This window comes from Phlebotomus argentipes, unplaced genomic scaffold (genome assembly GCF_947086385.1).
Source record: "Phlebotomus argentipes unplaced genomic scaffold, Phlebotomus argentipes genome assembly contig_5, whole genome shotgun sequence".
Taxonomy (NCBI): Eukaryota; Metazoa; Arthropoda; class Insecta; order Diptera; family Psychodidae; genus Phlebotomus; species Phlebotomus argentipes.
This window is the reverse complement of record NW_026776165.1, coordinates 3,285,146-3,303,223: the sequence shown is the minus strand read 5'-3', so window position 1 is coordinate 3,303,223 and position 18,078 is coordinate 3,285,146. Positions and strand designations below refer to the sequence as shown.

The following is an 18,078-nucleotide window of genomic DNA, read 5'->3' as shown; positions in this document are numbered from 1 at the left end:
CCACAGTTCTTCCTGTTTGCATTTCACCCCAAAAACCGACTGTGACGCTTCAATTGATGACTGACTTTGTGTGCAGAGAATAGTTTTTCAGCAGAAATACCTGATCAATCGATTGAATTGTCCCAGTCAATTGTCGGACGAGATTTTTATAGGGGATCAAACATTTGTTTACAGAAAAATCAGGAAAAAAGAATGTGTTTAAAGTGTGAGAGAGAAAAACCCGGCAAAGGAGCAAAAGGAGCAAAACCACAAAACCCAATAAGAATGGGAAGTGAAAGCGGAAAGGGCGAAATGTTATAATCAGGCCTGAGATGAGTGTAAATGTCGGAAGAACAAATGGGAAAACATTTCAGCAATGATGACCGACTACAAGTCATCTAAAAACAAAATTGATAGCCATCAGCTTTTCTGTGTTTAATTCTATGCGAACGGGAAAAATTAGTTTTTGTATCTTCGCCTTTTCTCTATATACATAAGCATTTTCCACCCTCCACATTATGTACATGCGGCCCACTTTTATTCTTTTCCCTCTTCAGTCTTCAGCCAGCGATATTGCTTTCGTGGTTTTGTCTTACAAAACCTCACACCAAAGGCAATGGCCATCCGGAAAAATCTAATGCTTGCGCACTTCGAGCACATATTTTTATATCCATTGATGACGGAGCAGTAATTAAAGTTAAGCTTTCACTGGGCACTGTCGTGGTGTCTTTCGCCAATTCCGGGCCTCGCAAAGGTCCGAAATTTATGACCAGAAATTCGTCACGACTCGCAAAACTCGCCCTGAAAGCGTGCACGGAATTCACACGAGCGATAGTGTTGGGCCATTTAGTCATTTCTCAAATATAATGGCTGATTAGCGCTGCCTTTCATTAAATATCTCTGGAATGTCCGGAAATATTACATGTGTGTGTGTGTGCTTTTGGGGAAAGACACGAGAAGGTCCTGTTATTGCCCTCCTTTTCCTAACACGCGCTGTGTGCAGAATACTGAGTGAAGTGACAACGTTAAGGGAGTTTTCCTCGAAACACCTGAAGTTTGTCATGACTTTTCAATCTCTTCTCAACTCTTCTCAATAATGGGGTAGTTTTCCCCCATTATTTTCCAACAAGTCCTTCAGCAATCCCATGCAATTTGCGCTGAGAAGCACTCAATATGCATTACATGCCATAAAATTTCCATAATTCTATGGAAATCATAAAAATATACCATCATAAAAAATGCTAAATATCCGACCTTTCAGAAACACTTAATCAAATTAATGACGCAAGAATTATGACTAATTTTTATCTGCCTGGCAGAACAATTTTCCTCCACCCAATGGTGGATTTTCACGTGATCGATTCTGACTTTGTCATGGGAGAAAGTTCAGCAGGGAGGGGAAAACAGAAGCCCGAGGTCAGTAAAGTTTTCTTCCCTCCGCAGCGCGTTATTGTTTTGACGTTAATGACATTTTCAGGCGGACAAGCTTGTCATTGTCACATTAAATCTCCATCTAAAGTGATTGGAGAATTCCTCAATTATTTCCTGACTTGGGCGTCATAACTTTGGAAAAGCTGAAATACAGTGCTTTTCTTGCTAAATTCTTCTGTCCTCTTTCCGTAATATAACTTTTGAAGATTCCTTGGGTCATCAGCTTTCCAACAATGCCTCATTTAGTTCCCTGAATCGTCAGGTTCTCCACCTGGAGCCTATTTTCCCCTATTTTCTCCGGTTTTGCCGCACATTTGTGCTCATATCTCGCCCAATTTTCCGCGGATTTTCTCCAAATTGGGCTCAAATGATAGATATTGAAATTATCTACATTTTTGCAGAACATTGTGGGAATTTTAGATAACTCCTTGTTGGTCAAAAATGGTTTTTTGCCCGCAACTCATCAAAAATTTGCCTCTTTTTGGCCACATTATATTATAAATATCTCCTAAATGAAAAAAAAACTTTATGATGGATTTTGGGGCTGAATTTCCTCTTTATATGCCAAAGTGATATTTCTTCTCCATCCGTCTGAAAAACAAGGTTTTCTCTCAACAAGTTTTGCTGCAGAGCATAAGATGCGCGCATTCGCCAAAAATTTAAACGCCGAATTGAGCCATGTGGAAAAGATGTTTACCCTCACTGGTTTTAATCTAAATTATCTACATTCATTGACCAATAAAGAAGCTATATAATGATGCATAGCTTGATAGACGACACTGAAAACTCTCCGCGGACGCGAGAGAAAACTCCAAATACATTTTATATGGGAACTTCAACTACTGCAGAAGAATCGATTGGATCGATTACACTACAAGACTGGATGATAACTTTCAAGCTGAAAGCATAATCTAAAATCCAACAAGTTCATTTGCACAATGAAAGAAAGATTGTGGACTATAATTCACTGGTCGTGTGCAAACATTCTGTCAGGAAGTCAAGATAAGTGATTGGATAACATACTTTTATCACTGCTATTTTAATTATGACGAATAATTAAAACATAAAGATTCAAACAATTTAGTTTAGATGATAAGACAATTATCGTAATTAATCTATGTCGCATTATTGTCGTGAATAAAAGAATAATTAAAAAAATTTTTATCTTTATCACACGAAAGAAAGTGACAGACAAATAACTGTGAGATTGTAAAATCTCTGTGTATAAGTTTAGGCACAATTACATTGTGACAATAAAAGAGTTTATGTGGTAAGAGACATCTGTTGATGCGAAAAGTAAATATAAATATTAAGATATATAAATGTCTTGCGATAAGATGTGCGAATATCCTTATATAAGAACCGCTTGGCGAATTCGTAATTTTAAATGAAATTTTGACTCAGTGAGTGAAGTGCTCTTATTCAGAATGCTGCGACTTTCACTAATCTTAGCTGCTGTGCTGTACAGTTTAGCCCTTCCGGCTCAGACTCCTTTCCAGATTGGTTCAGACTTGGATTCTCTCTCTGCGGTCAGTATAAGTTGATTAAGTGTTTGGAAACAGTGCTAAATGGTTGAATTTGTCAGGTGGAAATGATTGTGTGGTACGGATATCCAGTCGAATCGCACGTCGCTGAAACTAAAGATGGCTATCTTCTCACCATGCACCGAATTCCTTATGGCAAAGCCCCAGGAGCCGGACCCGCTCCAAATAAGCCCGTGGCTTTCCTCCAACACGGACTCCTAAGCTCGTCCGCTGATTGGCTGGTGATTGGACCGGACAATGCTCTTGCTTACCTTCTGGCTGACCAAGGATACGACGTGTGGATGGGAAACGCAAGAGGAAACACCTACTCAAGAGCCCACAAAACTCTTGACCCCGACAATTTGGCCGATCGGCCTAAATTCTGGGACTTCAGCTGGCACGAGATTGGCATTTACGATCTTCCTGCGATGATTGACTACGTTTTAAATACAACGAAACAGACCAAATTGACTTATGTTGGACACTCGCAAGGAACAACAACTCTGTTTGTGATGCTTTCCCAACGCCCTGAGTATAATAATGTCTTGAAGTCAGCTCATGCTTTGGCTCCACTTGCCTTTATGCAGAACTTGAAAAGTCCATTCATTAAGGCATTAGCTCCGTATGCAGATACTCTTGGTAAGTTCCATTAATGCATTTTTAGAGCTTGGATCTCTTCTGCTATTAGTCTGTGGCGTCATCGATGACACCGCCATATTGATTTAAGTTTGAACGCCTGCATCTCGGCAACTTGACGATGCATTTTGATGGGATTTTAGTACGTTGTAGTCCAGATCAGGACGTCTCTGAGAACAGGTTATAACTCTCCATGGAATTCATAGATCCGGAGTTATGGCGGTTTAAAGTTTTGATTTTGTATCTCCTAAAACTTTGGTTCTTATTGTCCAATCTCAATAATCTTGAGCTCGTCTGAAACCTCTCACATAACTCTAAAAAAAAAGTGAACGAAACAACATGTTGAGCTGACTTTTCTTCATTATATTTTATTGTACATCATTAAATTTGTTTTATTGTAAATCTAAATTTCTACTATGCATTTTGATTCGCAGATTTTTTGGCAAGGTTAATTGGAGTGGATGAATTCTTACCCAGTAATGAGATGATGCAATTGGGAGGACAATTGGCATGCATGGATGGATCGCTGTTCCAAGAAGTGTGCGTTAATGTACTTTTTCTTACGACGGGATATGATTCAGAACAGCTAAATCGGGTATAATATCTATAATCATTCATTAGCGCATAATCCCTTTGTTCATTATTACTCCATTTTCAGACACAACTTCCGGCCATTTTGCACAATGTACCCGCTGGAGCGTCAAGGCATCAGATTGTGCACTATGCACAACTTTACAATTCTGGTTACTTCAGACAATTCGATAAAGGATTGATCGCCAATCTTCGAAAATATGGTTCCATCACTCCTCCAAAATACGCTTTAAAGAAAATTTCTGCTCCTATCGGTCTTTACTACGGTACCAACGATTGGTTGGCTTATGTTAAAGATGTGGAAAAGCTAAGAAGTCAACTACCAAACGTTATTGAAGATTATATTGTGCCGTACAACCGTTTCAATCATATTGACTTCGTGTGGGCTATTAATGTCAAATCAATGCTCTATGATAGACTCATTTCTGTAATGGAGCTCTATAATAATTGAGGATATTTTTAGTGTGTAAAAGAATGAGAATTATGTTGTTGTCCAGGAAGAACATTTCTGGACAACGCGAGAGGCACAGAAGCGAAATAACACAATTATTGTCAGCAGTTTTGTAACAATAAGCTGATAATATACTGTGAAAAAGAATTTCCTTTATAAAACGGTTTTGGGCATGAAATAAATCAGATGTCAAGATATCAAGATACCGAGCTATAGTCAAGTAAGAAGTGTCTTTTACTGTGGCCATCATCACTCCTGAGGAAACCACCTCGAAAGTCTTCACTCCGAAGCATCCATCGAGATCCAAGGTGTCTCACGAACGACGGAATCGCCAAAGTAGCTCAAGTCAGTGAAAATAAGACTGATGATTAGTTCCCAAGAGCCATCTCAAACCAGAGATTGCGGCCTTTGGACTGTGGATTATAATTCACTGGTCGTGTGCAAACAATCTATCAGGAAGTCAAGATAAGTAATTGAATAACATTCTTTTACCACTGATGTCTTGACTATGACGAATAATTAAAACATAAAGTATAGTTTCAAACAATTCAGTTTGGATGATAAGGAAATTATCGTAATAATTCTATGTCGTGTTATTGTCGTAAATAAAAGAATAATTGAAAATTTTTTTTTTATCTTTTTCAGACAGACAAAACACCGCGAGATCGTAAAATCTCGGTGTATAAGAATAGCCACAATTGAATGCCTTACATAACATTTACAAAAGACTACACGTGCCAGTAACTGTTGATGCGGAAAGTAAAAAGGACGTTTTGAGCGAACGCTTGTGGTCAGCTGGGCGTCGCCAACTCGACCAAACGCTGTTTTAATCGAAACATTTCAAACCGCCATAACTCAGGTTCTATGGCAGTGACAAATGAGTTTAACTCCATTTCGGAAACGTCTCAAACTGATCTAATTAAGTATCCAAAAATTACTTTCAAAATAGAATAACCTTAGAACAAATTTTATGACTTTACAATTTCTAAGATATTATCACTGACATTAGCGATTCTACATGTAATCAGATGACTAAAACCTACTTTAGAGACGTCCTGACCTGGACTTCAACATTCCAGAATTTAAAGAAAATGCATGATGAAGTTGTCGAGATACAGGCGTTCAAAGGTTTTTCAATATGGCGGCATTCTTTACGACGTCATAGACTACAAGTCCATTTACTAGGAATCGACCAACAGTCGGTACCCAAAAAAAAGCGACCCCCTTGTTTTTCGTAATGTTTCGTGATGTTAAGCCTCCCTGATGTGATTTTGTGAGTATTTGTATTTCGTGCGATTACAAGATCCGCTGGCGTTGCCCAGCTGTAATAAACGCTATTATTATAAATATTAAAATATATTAATGGCTTGCGATAAGATGTGGATATCCTTATATAAGAACCGCTTTGTGAATTCGCAATTCAAAATTAAATTTAGGAGCAGTGAGTGAAGTGATCTTATTCAGAATGCTGCGACATTTACAAATCTTAGCTGCTGTGGTGTACAGTTTTGCCCTTCCGGCTCAGTCTTTCATTCATTTTCATAGTGATTCAGACTTGGATTCTCTCTCTTCGGTCAGTATAAGTTGAATAAGTGTATGAAAAGAGTGCTAAACGGTTGAATTTGTCAGGTGGAAATGATTGTGTGGTACGGATATCCAGTCGAATCGCACGTCGCTGAAACTAAAGATGGCTATCTTCTCACCATGCATCGAATTCCTTTTGGCCGAGCCCCAGGAGCCGGACCCGCTCCAAAAAAGCCCGTGGCTTTCCTCCAACACGGACTTCTGAGCTCGTCCGCTGATTGGCTGGTGATTGGACCGGACAATGCTCTTGCTTACCTTCTGGCTGACCAAGGATACGACGTGTGGATGGGAAATGTAAGAGGAAACACCTACTCAAGAGCCCACAAAACTCTTGATCCGGACAATTTGGCCGATCGGCCTAAATTCTGGGACTTCAGCTGGCACGAGATTGGCATTTACGATCTTCCTGCGATGATTGACTACGTTTTACATACAACGAAACAGACCAAATTGACTTACGCTGGACACTCCCAAGGAACAACATCTCTGTTTGTGATGCTCTCCGAACGTCCTAAGTATAATAATGTCTTGAAGTCAGCTCATGCTTTGGCTCCAGTTGCCTTTATGAAGCACTTAAAGAGTCCATTCATTAAGGTATTAGCTCCAATAGTGGATGTTTTCGGTAAGTTCCATTCCCCAAAAGATGTTTCTCGACGCCCTTTAGTAGGCCACATCAGCTATTAATCTGTGGCGTCATCGGTGACACCGCCATATTGATTTAACTTTGAACGCCTGCATCTCGGCAACTTGACGATGCATTTTGATAGGATTTTAGTATGTTGTAGTCCAGATTAGGACGTCTCTGAGAATAGGTTATAACTCTCCATGGAATTCATAGATCCGGCGTTATGGCGGTTTAATGTTTTGATTTTGTATCTCCTAAAACTTTGGTTCTTATTGTCTCATTTCAATAATCTTGAGCTCGTCTGAAACCTCTCGCATAACTCTAAAAAAAAAGTGAGCTAAACAACGCGTTGAGCTGAATTTCCTTCCCTTTGCATCTTAATTCACAGATGATTTGACAAGCTTAATTGGAGTGGATGAATTCTTACCCAGTGACGACCTTTTGCAAATGGGAGGACAAGTAGCATGCATGGATGGATCGCCGTTCCAAGAAGTGTGCGCCAATGCAGTTTTTCTTGCGATGGGATATGATTCAGGACAGCTAAATCGGGTATTATATCTATAATCATTCATTAGCGCACTATCTTTACTATTACTACATTTGCAGACACAACTTCCGGCCATTTTGCACAATGTACCCGCTGGAGCGTCAACGGAACAGCTTGTTCACTATATACAACTTCACAATTCTGGTTACTTCAGACAATTCGATCACGGATTACTCGGCAATCTCAAAAAATATTATTCTTTCTCTCCACCAAATTATCCTCTAAAGAAAATTTCTGCTCCTATCGGTCTTTACTACGCTAGCAACGATTGGTTGGCTAATGTTACTGATGTGGAAAAGCTAAGAAGCCAACTACCAAACGTTATTGAATATTATAATGTGCCGCTAGACCGTTTCAATCATATTGACTTCCAGTGGGGTACTGATGTCAAATCATTGGTCTATGATAGACTCATTTCTGTAATGAATCGCTTTAATTGAGCATTTCAGTGTGCAAACAGAATGAACGCGAGAGGCACAGAAGCGAAATAACACAATTATTGTCAGCAATTTTGTGACAATAAGCTGATAATATACAATAAACAAATTTTCTCTTTATAAGACGGTTTTGGGCATGAAATAAATCAGATGTCAAGATATCAAGATACCGAGCTATAGTCAAGTAAGAAGTGTCTTTTACTTAAGTTAAGTCAAGTAAGAGAAAATGTATTGATTATGCTTTGAGTCCTTTTACTCCTTGTTTACCGCCTTCTGCCATCTTGCATCGTGTGATGTTCGAAGACTCATCAAAAGTGTGAGGACTTGATAGATTCGCAGCTCCTGCTGAAGCCATCCTTGGGCTGCTCTTATTATTCGACTCTCGTCCCTCCTTCCAAATAAACACTCATGTTCCGTTCTGTTTTCCTTTCACTCCTTCTTCCCTGACATATTACGTCTTCCCACACAATCACGAGGCACTCAGTCGTTCTGGGGCGAGTCGTAAAATTATTTCATGTATATTTTTTTCATTAAAAGCCCCCACCGTCGCCCCATAACTTCGCAATGGTATGGCGGATGAATGGAGTTGTTTATTAATGTGGGCATTGTGTTGTTGGGATCGTGAAAAAGGAAATACGACGAGCAGAAGCGGAGATGCAAAAGTTGGCATTTTCTCATGTAAGAACATCGGTGGGGAGACAAAATGTGGGGCGGTGTGCTTTTCCACCCCAAGATACACTGACCCCATAAATGCCCTATGTAAAAATATTTTCACATAAATCCCTAAAATGATGCCATAGACCTCCATCGGACAAATACGGCGGCCAACAATAGCAACAAGAGGAAGGCTGCCTGGCGCCATTGTCGTCCGGAAGTTGCACAGCTTTGGAATCTAAATTTCACCATCTCCATTGTTCCCTGGCCGCATTTTCAGATGCTCTCTCTCACTCTGGTCACACATAAAAGCTCACTGTGGAAACACAATCATCTCGCCATTTTGCTGCAATTCCATATTTTTTCTCTTTCCTTTTGCTAAAATATTATTTCTACACTCTTTTTCCTACTATTTCACTAAATGTAGAAGTTTTTCCAGTATTTGACCTGCCGAGATTTATGGCATCACTTCGCGCATTTTGAACGCACAATTTTTCAGAAGACACATCAAGACATAAACTATATAGGGAATTGTGTGAATAACTTGTATGGGCGGAGTATTCATGTGGGCGTGGCTTAGACAGCATTTCACAACATTGCAAGTAACTCCTTCTGTGTTTGTTCAATGTTTCTGGTGTCTTCAGATGAGTTTAAGAGCTTTCAAAGACCTCTTCAAAATTGCTAAAATTGTGAAAATCGATTAAGAATTGTACTCATGGCGGTAGAAAGAATGTGAAGTTGAATGCCTCAGCGAGCGTCGCACCTTCTTTCACTCAAAGCTTCTCTGTTGATTTAACCTGATGTGAAATGCGTGGGTTTCACTCAAATGGTCAACAAGGGGCACGTTACAGTTTTATGACAAATTTACTGGCATTGTGCAATAAAAGCAAGACTCGCCTCAATCCCAATAGCGGCGCCCGTGTGGGGTGAAGTCAGTGGTGTGGAACAGGACTCGAGACTTGCACAAGAAAAGGTGATAAACACAGTCAAGTTGAAATCTCCCAGGCCATTTCCTCCACCCACTCCGGCATTCGGGGGAGGGGAAAAAGAAAGCTCACCTCAAATGCCGGAGTGGATGTCGGAAGGCAGCAGATAACGAAGCAGTCACATAAATTTGCCGATTTATATACGGGCGAGACGTGAGATGTGGGAAATATTTTGAGACCAGCGACACACGGCCCGAGGAAGCACATCAAACGGCAAAACCCCTTTACCTTTTGTCGGATCTCAAGGAATGCGGACTTGTCGCTTGAGGGATTTTCTGCCGTCTCCGGTGAATGGGAAAAATGAGGCAGAAAAAGAGCGATACACGAGCCAGTGATGGTGTGAAGGATTGACATATTGAGAGGTATTTTAGGACACTTTTGAGTATAAACCACTTGAGATTCGGGGACGGAGGGAAATGATGAGGCACACTTTGTCATGTCTGCTTGAGGATTTGGAATTCTCGGGAGATTTCTGCGCTGACCAGATCGCATTTCAGCTCAATTGAAGAATCTCTTGTGTGGTGCATATCAAAGCTTCACCTTTGACTTTCATGTGCAACTTTGGAATGAAGCAAAAGAAAAATGAAAAACCGGGTGAACATTTGTTAAACGTTTGTGCATTTGTATGTTTTCTTTTTCATCGTCACTGAACACGAGTTATTAATTTGTTCAAATTTGTCAACTGCCAACTGAAAACTCACTGGCATTGCAGTAACTTTAATGGGTGCATCAAAGAGTGGCATTGTTGAGACGCTTTTGAGAAATGCATCAAAGGGAAATGCACAATTATGTACCAATTTAAATATGAATGCAAATTGGTGGCAGAGAAAAAGTTCCTGTGTTGGCAAGATTTGCAACTGTGCAGAGGAAACATATGTCATGAGTTGTTACAAAGTTACAGAAAAGCTCACATTGAGCACAGCTTTTCCACACACTCAACCATTATATTAATCATTGTGGAAATATTTTGAGTGAAACAGAGTCAAATTGACTCCCAGAATTTTATCAATAAAACATGAATTCACTTATCAAGTCTTCTGACCGGGAAAAGTTTCTCTCTTTTTTTGCCACTTCCTCAAGGCATAATAAAAAAGTTTTTCTCCTCCTTGGCATCAAAGCAAGAGGCAAATATTGTGACAAAGTAGTATATTCTAAAAATTCTGTTTGCAATTTTTCTACCCTTCCAATTTGACCCCCCCCCCGCAATGGAAGATTGCAGAGAATTGGCCATGAGAGAAACTCATTGACCAGAAGGAAATAAGCAAGAGTGCAACTTTCTCAACTTTTCTTGCTCCACCCAAAATTTTCTCGTCTCTGTTTCCATTTCATTTCAGCGTGAGAGCTTTTCCGAAATCACAAGTCTTCTCATACAATCGCGCGGAGGAGAAAAAAAAACCCCCAACTATATATATGTACTTTCTCGATATCTTTTGTAATAATAAAACTTTTCCCGGACTGTTTGTGCTCGCAAATGCTGGAGGAGAGAAATTGCGAGCACAACTGAAGGATTTTGTGTGTTTGGAGTTTCGCAGCAAAGATAAATCGATGAGAACGCGATATATAATCAGGCGGAATTCTCTGAATAGAGTGAGAATGCTGGGAAAATTACCAAGAAGGAGATCATACGCCTTAAGTCTCTGCACTTCCAAGACATTTTCCATCGCTTTTAAGGCTCCTTCAAGTGCTTTTCTCATTGATTTCTGACTTATTACAATCTGATCCGGATTTTTCGGTCTCAAGAAATTAAATCTCTTCAAATGCTGTGATCTAAGATTGTATGAAATGATCTTAATGTATCACGATTTGAACATGAACAATTTCCGTTTTGATTTCCTCGTTTTGTATTTTTAAAAATGCTTAGAAAACTTCTGACCAAAATTTTGAGGTTATGAAAACCGACTTTAAAACCTACTTGAACCAATTTAAATCCTTTCAAACCTGGAAATGATTAAATTTAGAGAATATTACAATGTTTTTTTACTAGATAATAAAGCAGAAACCGTGGAAATAATTAGGCAAAAATAACATTTTTGAGGTTATTTATGACTTTTAAGCTGTTTTTTCTTCCTGAAAGAAGAAATGCTCAACTCTGCCAAGGAAAAGAAAAATATTCTCAGTTTTAACACAATTTTGATGATTTTGAAGGTTATTTGTACGCCAGAATCTGTCTTAAATCAATCACATAACCTAAAAAAAAAACAATCAAATCGATTTTTCTAGGCAAAATAATTTAGAAAAAGCCTCAATTTATTGAAATATAAGTTCTGGCAATTTTTTCCAATTCTCAACACTTCCTCAAAAGCTGTACACCGCTTCCGACTGTAATATCTGCCCCTTGAAAATTCCCAATAAAGGCTTTCATTCAATACTGGCGGTCGCGTGAGTTTTAATTTGAAACGGATCAAATCGATGCAAGGAAGATCCTTATTTGAATTCCTTCCTTTGACACTTGACACCCTCGCAGAGGCCCAAATTCCATCATCATCGGCATTTCGCAGTACATCAAATTATTGCTGTGCTCATTTCACGAGCGTCTCCGTGGAATGTTGTGTGAATTTTTCCCTCGCATTCTTCCATCTCACTTTTCACGGCGCTCCAGATCGCAGTTCCGTGGGTGGTGGGCGGAATTGTGTGTGTTTGTGTGTGTGTGTGGAAAAGCCCAGAAATAAACACTCGCGATTGACATGAAAGTGACTCAGCTCCTTTCGGTTAAGTGGTTCATGGCAGGTGAAGGGAATGTCTCTGATTCTGACACCGTCACACTCTTTTTCACCCTCCGCAAATGTCTCTTCAACCCCACACGGTTTCGTCAGCGACAGCGAGGGAGCCATTGACGAGCGCCGAAGAGAGTTTTCCCCGCCAAAACATAATTACACATTGCATTTTTTCAACTCCCTTCGGACCATTTTCACGATTTCCACTCTTGCACTGTGTGTGCAACAAAGACTCAAAAGCCTCTGACAGTTGAGCAGAGGGCGAATATTTATTTAATTCTCGTTGTTTGCAATTTTCACTTACAACTCCACTCACCCTGCCACCCTTCTTTCCCGAACGCCCTCCAGGAATACAGATGAACAACTTGAACCATTGTCCCACTTTTTTTTTTGCCTCCCATTCATGTATCTTGCGTGAAGTGGCGAGAGAGAGAGCTTGAATGAAGCGGAGAAGAATGGCGCAAAAAGAGCACGAAGGAGTTCCGGAAGCGACCTACATCACGGAACACGTTGGCACGAGGGAATGTGATACTGCTCTATATATGCGCCACGATATGCAAATTATTAGGAGAATTTGGGGAATGGCACGGAAAGAGCGAATAGTCTGAGTGCGACATTTAGTTTTTTTCTTTTCTCTCTGTTCGAGAGCCTCGCAATCCATGAAAAACGCCCGTTTGTTGAACAATTAAGAGGCTTTTGAGGGACTTTTTCAGAGGTGAAGTGAAATGTTTGACAGAGAAATTATCCCACGTTGATCCATAAAATTATCAGAGATTTATTATCATGATTTTTAGCAATTATTTTGGACAGTAAACTCTAGTCTTTAGCCTTAATGCTCATCAAGATGCTCATTGATTCGCTAAGGGATGTTTAAAGTTAATCACCTTAATAGCAAGAGAGTGAATTTTCCTGTTCAGAAAGTGCATTTTGGCAGTATTTGAGAGGATTCTGGAATTTTCCAAGGAGAAGATAATATACCTTAAATCTGTACACCATTTCTTGACACTTTTGAACGTCTTTGAAGGAATTTTCTAACGCTTCTTCGACTCCTTCAACTGTTGCTTATTGTCTTTTCGTTTTAAGTGGTTAAAACTCTTCAAATGCTTGGAATAATTTCAAATCCGGTTTAAACAATCCTTTTTGGACTTATTTTAATCCTATTAAATTTCAAAATGAGTCAATATAGCGAATATTGTAATGTTTCTACTGGATAATGAGCTTTAATTTGCCACTTAAAGCTCAAAACGCGGAAAAAACTAAACAAACTAGATATTATTCTAGACTGAAGTGATATTTTTGAGCTTATGATTGACTTTAAAGCTCTCTTCTACTACTAAAATTTGATGAATCTGAAGATTTTTCAGTACAATTTGCCAACTTTGCCAAGAAAAAGCGAAATATTCTTAGCCTAAACATAAATTTTTATGATCTTAAGGGTTATTTAATCACCAAAATTGGTTTTAAATATAAACACAAATATTCTTAATACTTTATCACTTTCAGCCCTAATATCTACCCCTTGGAAATTTCCTTCACTATCAAGCTTTTTTGCACTTTTGATAGTGTTTTTACACCCACAAGTTCAGCACTTTTCATAATCATAATGTTAATAAACCTAACAAACTTTTAGTTTCTCTGGTTTTTCCTCTTTAACTTTTTTCCCACAAACAGTTTTAATTGCTCTATCTTAGTTATACCTTAAAAACCGCCAGCAAAAGTGGAATTATGGGAAGAAAAGTGGTGCAAAGATGAAGGAAATTCATCAAAATTATGTGTATTTTTAATTTCGAAGACATTTTTCAGCAATTTAGTACTCTAATTGTTTCATCCACAACGGCGTTGTTCTTTAAAGCCGAAATGCTCATCATTGAGATCCCTTCGAGGGTGAATTCAAAGGCCAACGACACGCCCTAATTATCCGGCATCTCGAAGAACAACGCCAAGATCCTTTATCCAATCATTGGGTGAAAATATACGCAGCATTTGAAATCAATTTGCGAAATTGTACGGCATATTTGAAATTCCTGCCGCCAAATGCGAGAACGAGAAATTGGCGTTGCCTTTGAAATTCCACAGGCAATTATGTGTGGCGCTGGCGAGGGTGGCAGAGCCACCCTGTAATAGACTTCTTATCTCTGTTGTGACAGTCTCAACGAGAGGCGAAAATATACACGAGTCGCAGCGCGAATTGATGGAAAAACTTGGGCCATGGGTGGAAAAGTCGAATGAAAATGGCCAATTGAATATATTTCAAACGTGGAATTCCTTTTGTTTTCGCGCCATAATAAATGTCTGATGGGCAAAAGTCTTTTCATTGTGCGAAAAACAGGGACATTTTGCACTCGACTTCGTTCGACATTCCTCACCATCGGGGTGACTGTTCTGCCCATCCAATTGGATTCTGTGTGCTTCGTAAATTAAAATTCCTGCCACTCTCTCTCAGTGCTTTTGCCAAAGGGAATGCCATTTTGCCATGTAGTTTTTCCCGAAGCGAAGAGACGAAAGCACAAAGAAGTGATCCACAATCGCTAACAAGAGCGCGCGTGTGGCTTGAGGAAAAGCGTCTACAAAGAACATTTCTACACACACACACAGTCTTTTCTCTCATTGGATAATATCGGAAATGACGACGACAACGAGCAACTATAGTGGCAACTGAGAAAATTGAAGGAGGAAAAAGTTACTCAAGAATTGCTGATGTGCCAACTCAAACTCCTTTGTCAATCAAATTGGAGGAAATTCACTATTGTGTGAGTGCGCCTTTTTTGTTTACTCGCAAGAAAAGTCTCCCTTTTCACCCCCCCCCCCCCCCTCAAACCCCATCTCAAGGGCGCCGCAGAGAAGAAAGACTTTACACAATTTACGGAAAAGAAAAGATGAAAAACCCAAATTGAATAAAGTAAATAGCACAGAGCTCCAAAATCTCACCATTTCTCTCCCCCACATCTTCTCAATTCCCATCCCCCCCACCCCCCATCCAAGGAATCGAGTGTGTGGTGCTTCTGTTCGCACGCGTGCAAAATGGCGAAAGGGTTGCGCGCCCCCACGCAAGTTCATATGGGGTTTGGAGTTGCTTGTGTTGCGTAAGCTTCCCTCCATCAGTCTCCTCTATAAATTGCCTCATTTTCCGTTAAGCCTGGGCGAAAGCTTTCGGGAGACCTTCGAAAGCTCTCGAGAAATCACACTGGAAAATTTCTGCACAGCCCCTCAAGGAAGTTCTACAACCCAAACATGACTATTCAAAAGTCAACGAGTGAATCGAAAACTAAAGAAAGCAGAAATCGTGATTAAAAATTGACGAATTTACCTTGAAACATTTTCTAATCCTTCACTGGAGTTCTAATATTGTTCTGTAGTAATTATTTTTTCAATGTTTTTGTTGATTTTATAGAAATTTTTAACTAAAAAATGGATCAACTAAAAATATTACCTTCCAAAGTCGACTTTTTAATAGTTTTCGAGTATATTTTATACGAAAAAGTTCCAAAAAATCAATTATTCGTATTTTACAGGAGCCATCGTCAAAGCGTACAAGTGGAAAAAATTTAAAACGCCTTGTTTTCTTCAGAAACTAATAATCTTTTAATAAAGTTCTGAAAATGTGAATAAATTATGTTTACCAACAAAAGCGTTTCATGCGTTAACGTTGTAAAGTAAACAGCTTATAGGTATAAAGCTTTACAATTATATACAAAGCGAAAACTATGGAAAAAAAGCAATTTTTCATAGTCTTCTCTTCACCCTTTTGTCTGGAGAAATCATTTAGAAATGTTTGACTATTTGAGAATGCAATGTTTGTTAGTTTATCATCCAAGCAAGTGGAAAAATTTCCCGTCACTCAATTTTATATGTTTTATATAGTTTTCCACATTTTGCGCGTGTAAATTGAGCAATATTTGATTAATTTGAAAAGTCGTGTTTTAATCGATGCTGTCAATTTTAATTGTATAGTTTTGGCGCTGCCAAATAAAAAGCCCTTTTTTTCACCCCCATGGAATATTCATTTTTATTCCACTCACCCACTATTTTTGGGGTTGGTGCAAAAAGTCTGGTGACCGGGGGGGGGGGGGGGAAATGTAGGACATGTCACAGTTTTTGCGCCCCCAACATTTTCACTATCTGGCGGGGTAGTTTTTGTGCACAGGCTGTTTGTGGCGTCCGCAGAGCGAGAGTAAAAATCGCAGAGGAAGAAATATACGACATGACATGAATTTAACGTTAATTGGACTGATTTATTGCATTTTCAACTGACTGTTGTCGGTGTTTTATTTTTGCTCTCGCGCGCAATATCACCGCCGCCGCGGGGGTGGCGGCGTCAAGTGGATGGGGTGTCATGGGAGATCCACTTGGGAGCACAATTGGCGAGTGACGCCTCTTGGGTGGGGTAAGACTTGAAATTGTTTGGATTTTTCATTGAATTCAGTGGGAAATGATTGAATTTTCTCTATTTTCTGTTTGCACACTCACGCTCTCCTCCCCCCACCCCCACCCCCCTAAAATCGATAGACACTCGCACGTCAATGTGCCGTTGTCAGTCCGGAGAAAGATTGAATTTGGCAGTTAATGTGTGTGCCAGTGAATTGTATTTTCGGGCTCGGGTGGCATTGTGTGGCGCCCTCCGGAGATGGGATCTCACCACCCCGTCCGAGAGGGGGTCGGCAAGAGCAAATAGCGGGGGTGAAAAGTGTTGAGGCTTGATAAAAATTCAAGCAGCCCCCTTTCTGGGACGCACAAAGGCAGTTGACCAGGAGAGAGTTTTGAATTCAATGGCGCCGCCAGATACAAACCCTATAAATACGAATTCGGGGGGCGCTCCTCGAGATGGGCAAGTGACGCGCTAGAAGCCGCATGACCGCACCCTAAAATTGCTCCATTCAATCGCACTCTGGCCCAACACAAACACTCACGCTCGTCCTGAGATACATACATTTCAAATAGGCCGCCCTCCTTCGGATCCTGTTTCATCTCTCGCAACTTTCTGCACTCGTGAGGCGAAGCACAAACAGCCAAACTTCTTGGGCGGAAAGGGAAATCCGAGGAGCACAAAGAAACCCACGCAAGGTGGGGTAATTAACTCTGGCTGTACCGTCATCAAATGTCATCAGGGAAGAGTTCATAAAAGCTACCAATTTGGCATTGCAACTTTACGTTTCTATAGTCTATATTGGTGGCCGCCTGGTGGCGCTAGTGTGCAGTACAAATGAAATATGAATGAAAAGGCGAAGTTGAGAGTTTATTTCATACGAATTTCAGAATTATTTTCTCTGGAAAATGACATAGAATGTCCGGAAATACATAACCTCAATCTGGCGCATTGAAATGTACACAAATGACCAAAGGAATCCCATAAATCCTTGCTAATCAACCTAATAAACATCATTTCTGTATATTTTTTCTGTCTCGTAGAAGATAAATTCCTCACTTTCATAAATAATATGAATCGTTTCACAACTTATACTTAAAATGCTATGAAATTAAAATTGCAACGACGCTTAAGACATTTTTCCTCAAGAAGAAGCTGTGAAATAATGTAATGATTTAGTGCATCTGAAACTAACCGAAAGCTGACCTGATTATAGAATTAATTCCCATTGAATTCTGCTGTACACCATGTGCAATTGAGTGTGTGGCCCTTGGCAAAAAACCTCAAGACACTCTTTTTATCTCGGTTTTCCTTCATTTTCTATTTTCTCCAATCCCCCCTCAAGACAATCCACACATGATAACACGAGTTTTTCCATTTCTCATCTTTTTGCCATTGATAAATTCCACCAGAGCTGAGGATAATATCGCACCAGCAAAAACTGCTCAGGCATTATTGATTTCCTGGGTGAAATTTCATTTGCTGCAACATTTTGCGGATGCTGTGCGAGGATGGAAAAAAAAGACTGCCACACGATGACTCCTTAAGCACTGGTGA

At 39.8% G+C, this 18,078-nt stretch overlaps 2 protein-coding genes across 2 annotated transcripts; both read left to right on the top strand.

The window, feature by feature from the left end:
- Positions 1 to 2,837: 2,837 nt before the first annotated feature.
- Positions 2,838 to 4,611, top strand: LOC132266074 (lipase 3-like). The gene is made up of 4 exons (XM_059766909.1): positions 2,838 to 2,939; positions 2,996 to 3,572; positions 4,004 to 4,164; positions 4,228 to 4,611. Exons 1-4 carry the CDS (start codon positions 2,838 to 2,840, stop codon positions 4,609 to 4,611), a joined length of 1,224 nt encoding a protein of 407 aa, XP_059622892.1.
- Positions 4,612 to 6,246: 1,635 nt separating this feature from the next.
- LOC132266072 (lipase 3-like) lies at positions 6,247 to 17,519 on the top strand. The gene is made up of 4 exons (XM_059766906.1): positions 6,247 to 6,817; positions 7,209 to 7,369; positions 7,427 to 7,786; positions 17,439 to 17,519. The coding sequence occupies exons 1-4, from the start codon at positions 6,247 to 6,249 to the stop codon at positions 17,517 to 17,519; spliced, it is 1,173 nt and encodes a 390-aa protein (XP_059622889.1).
- Positions 17,520 to 18,078: the final 559 nt, after the last annotated feature.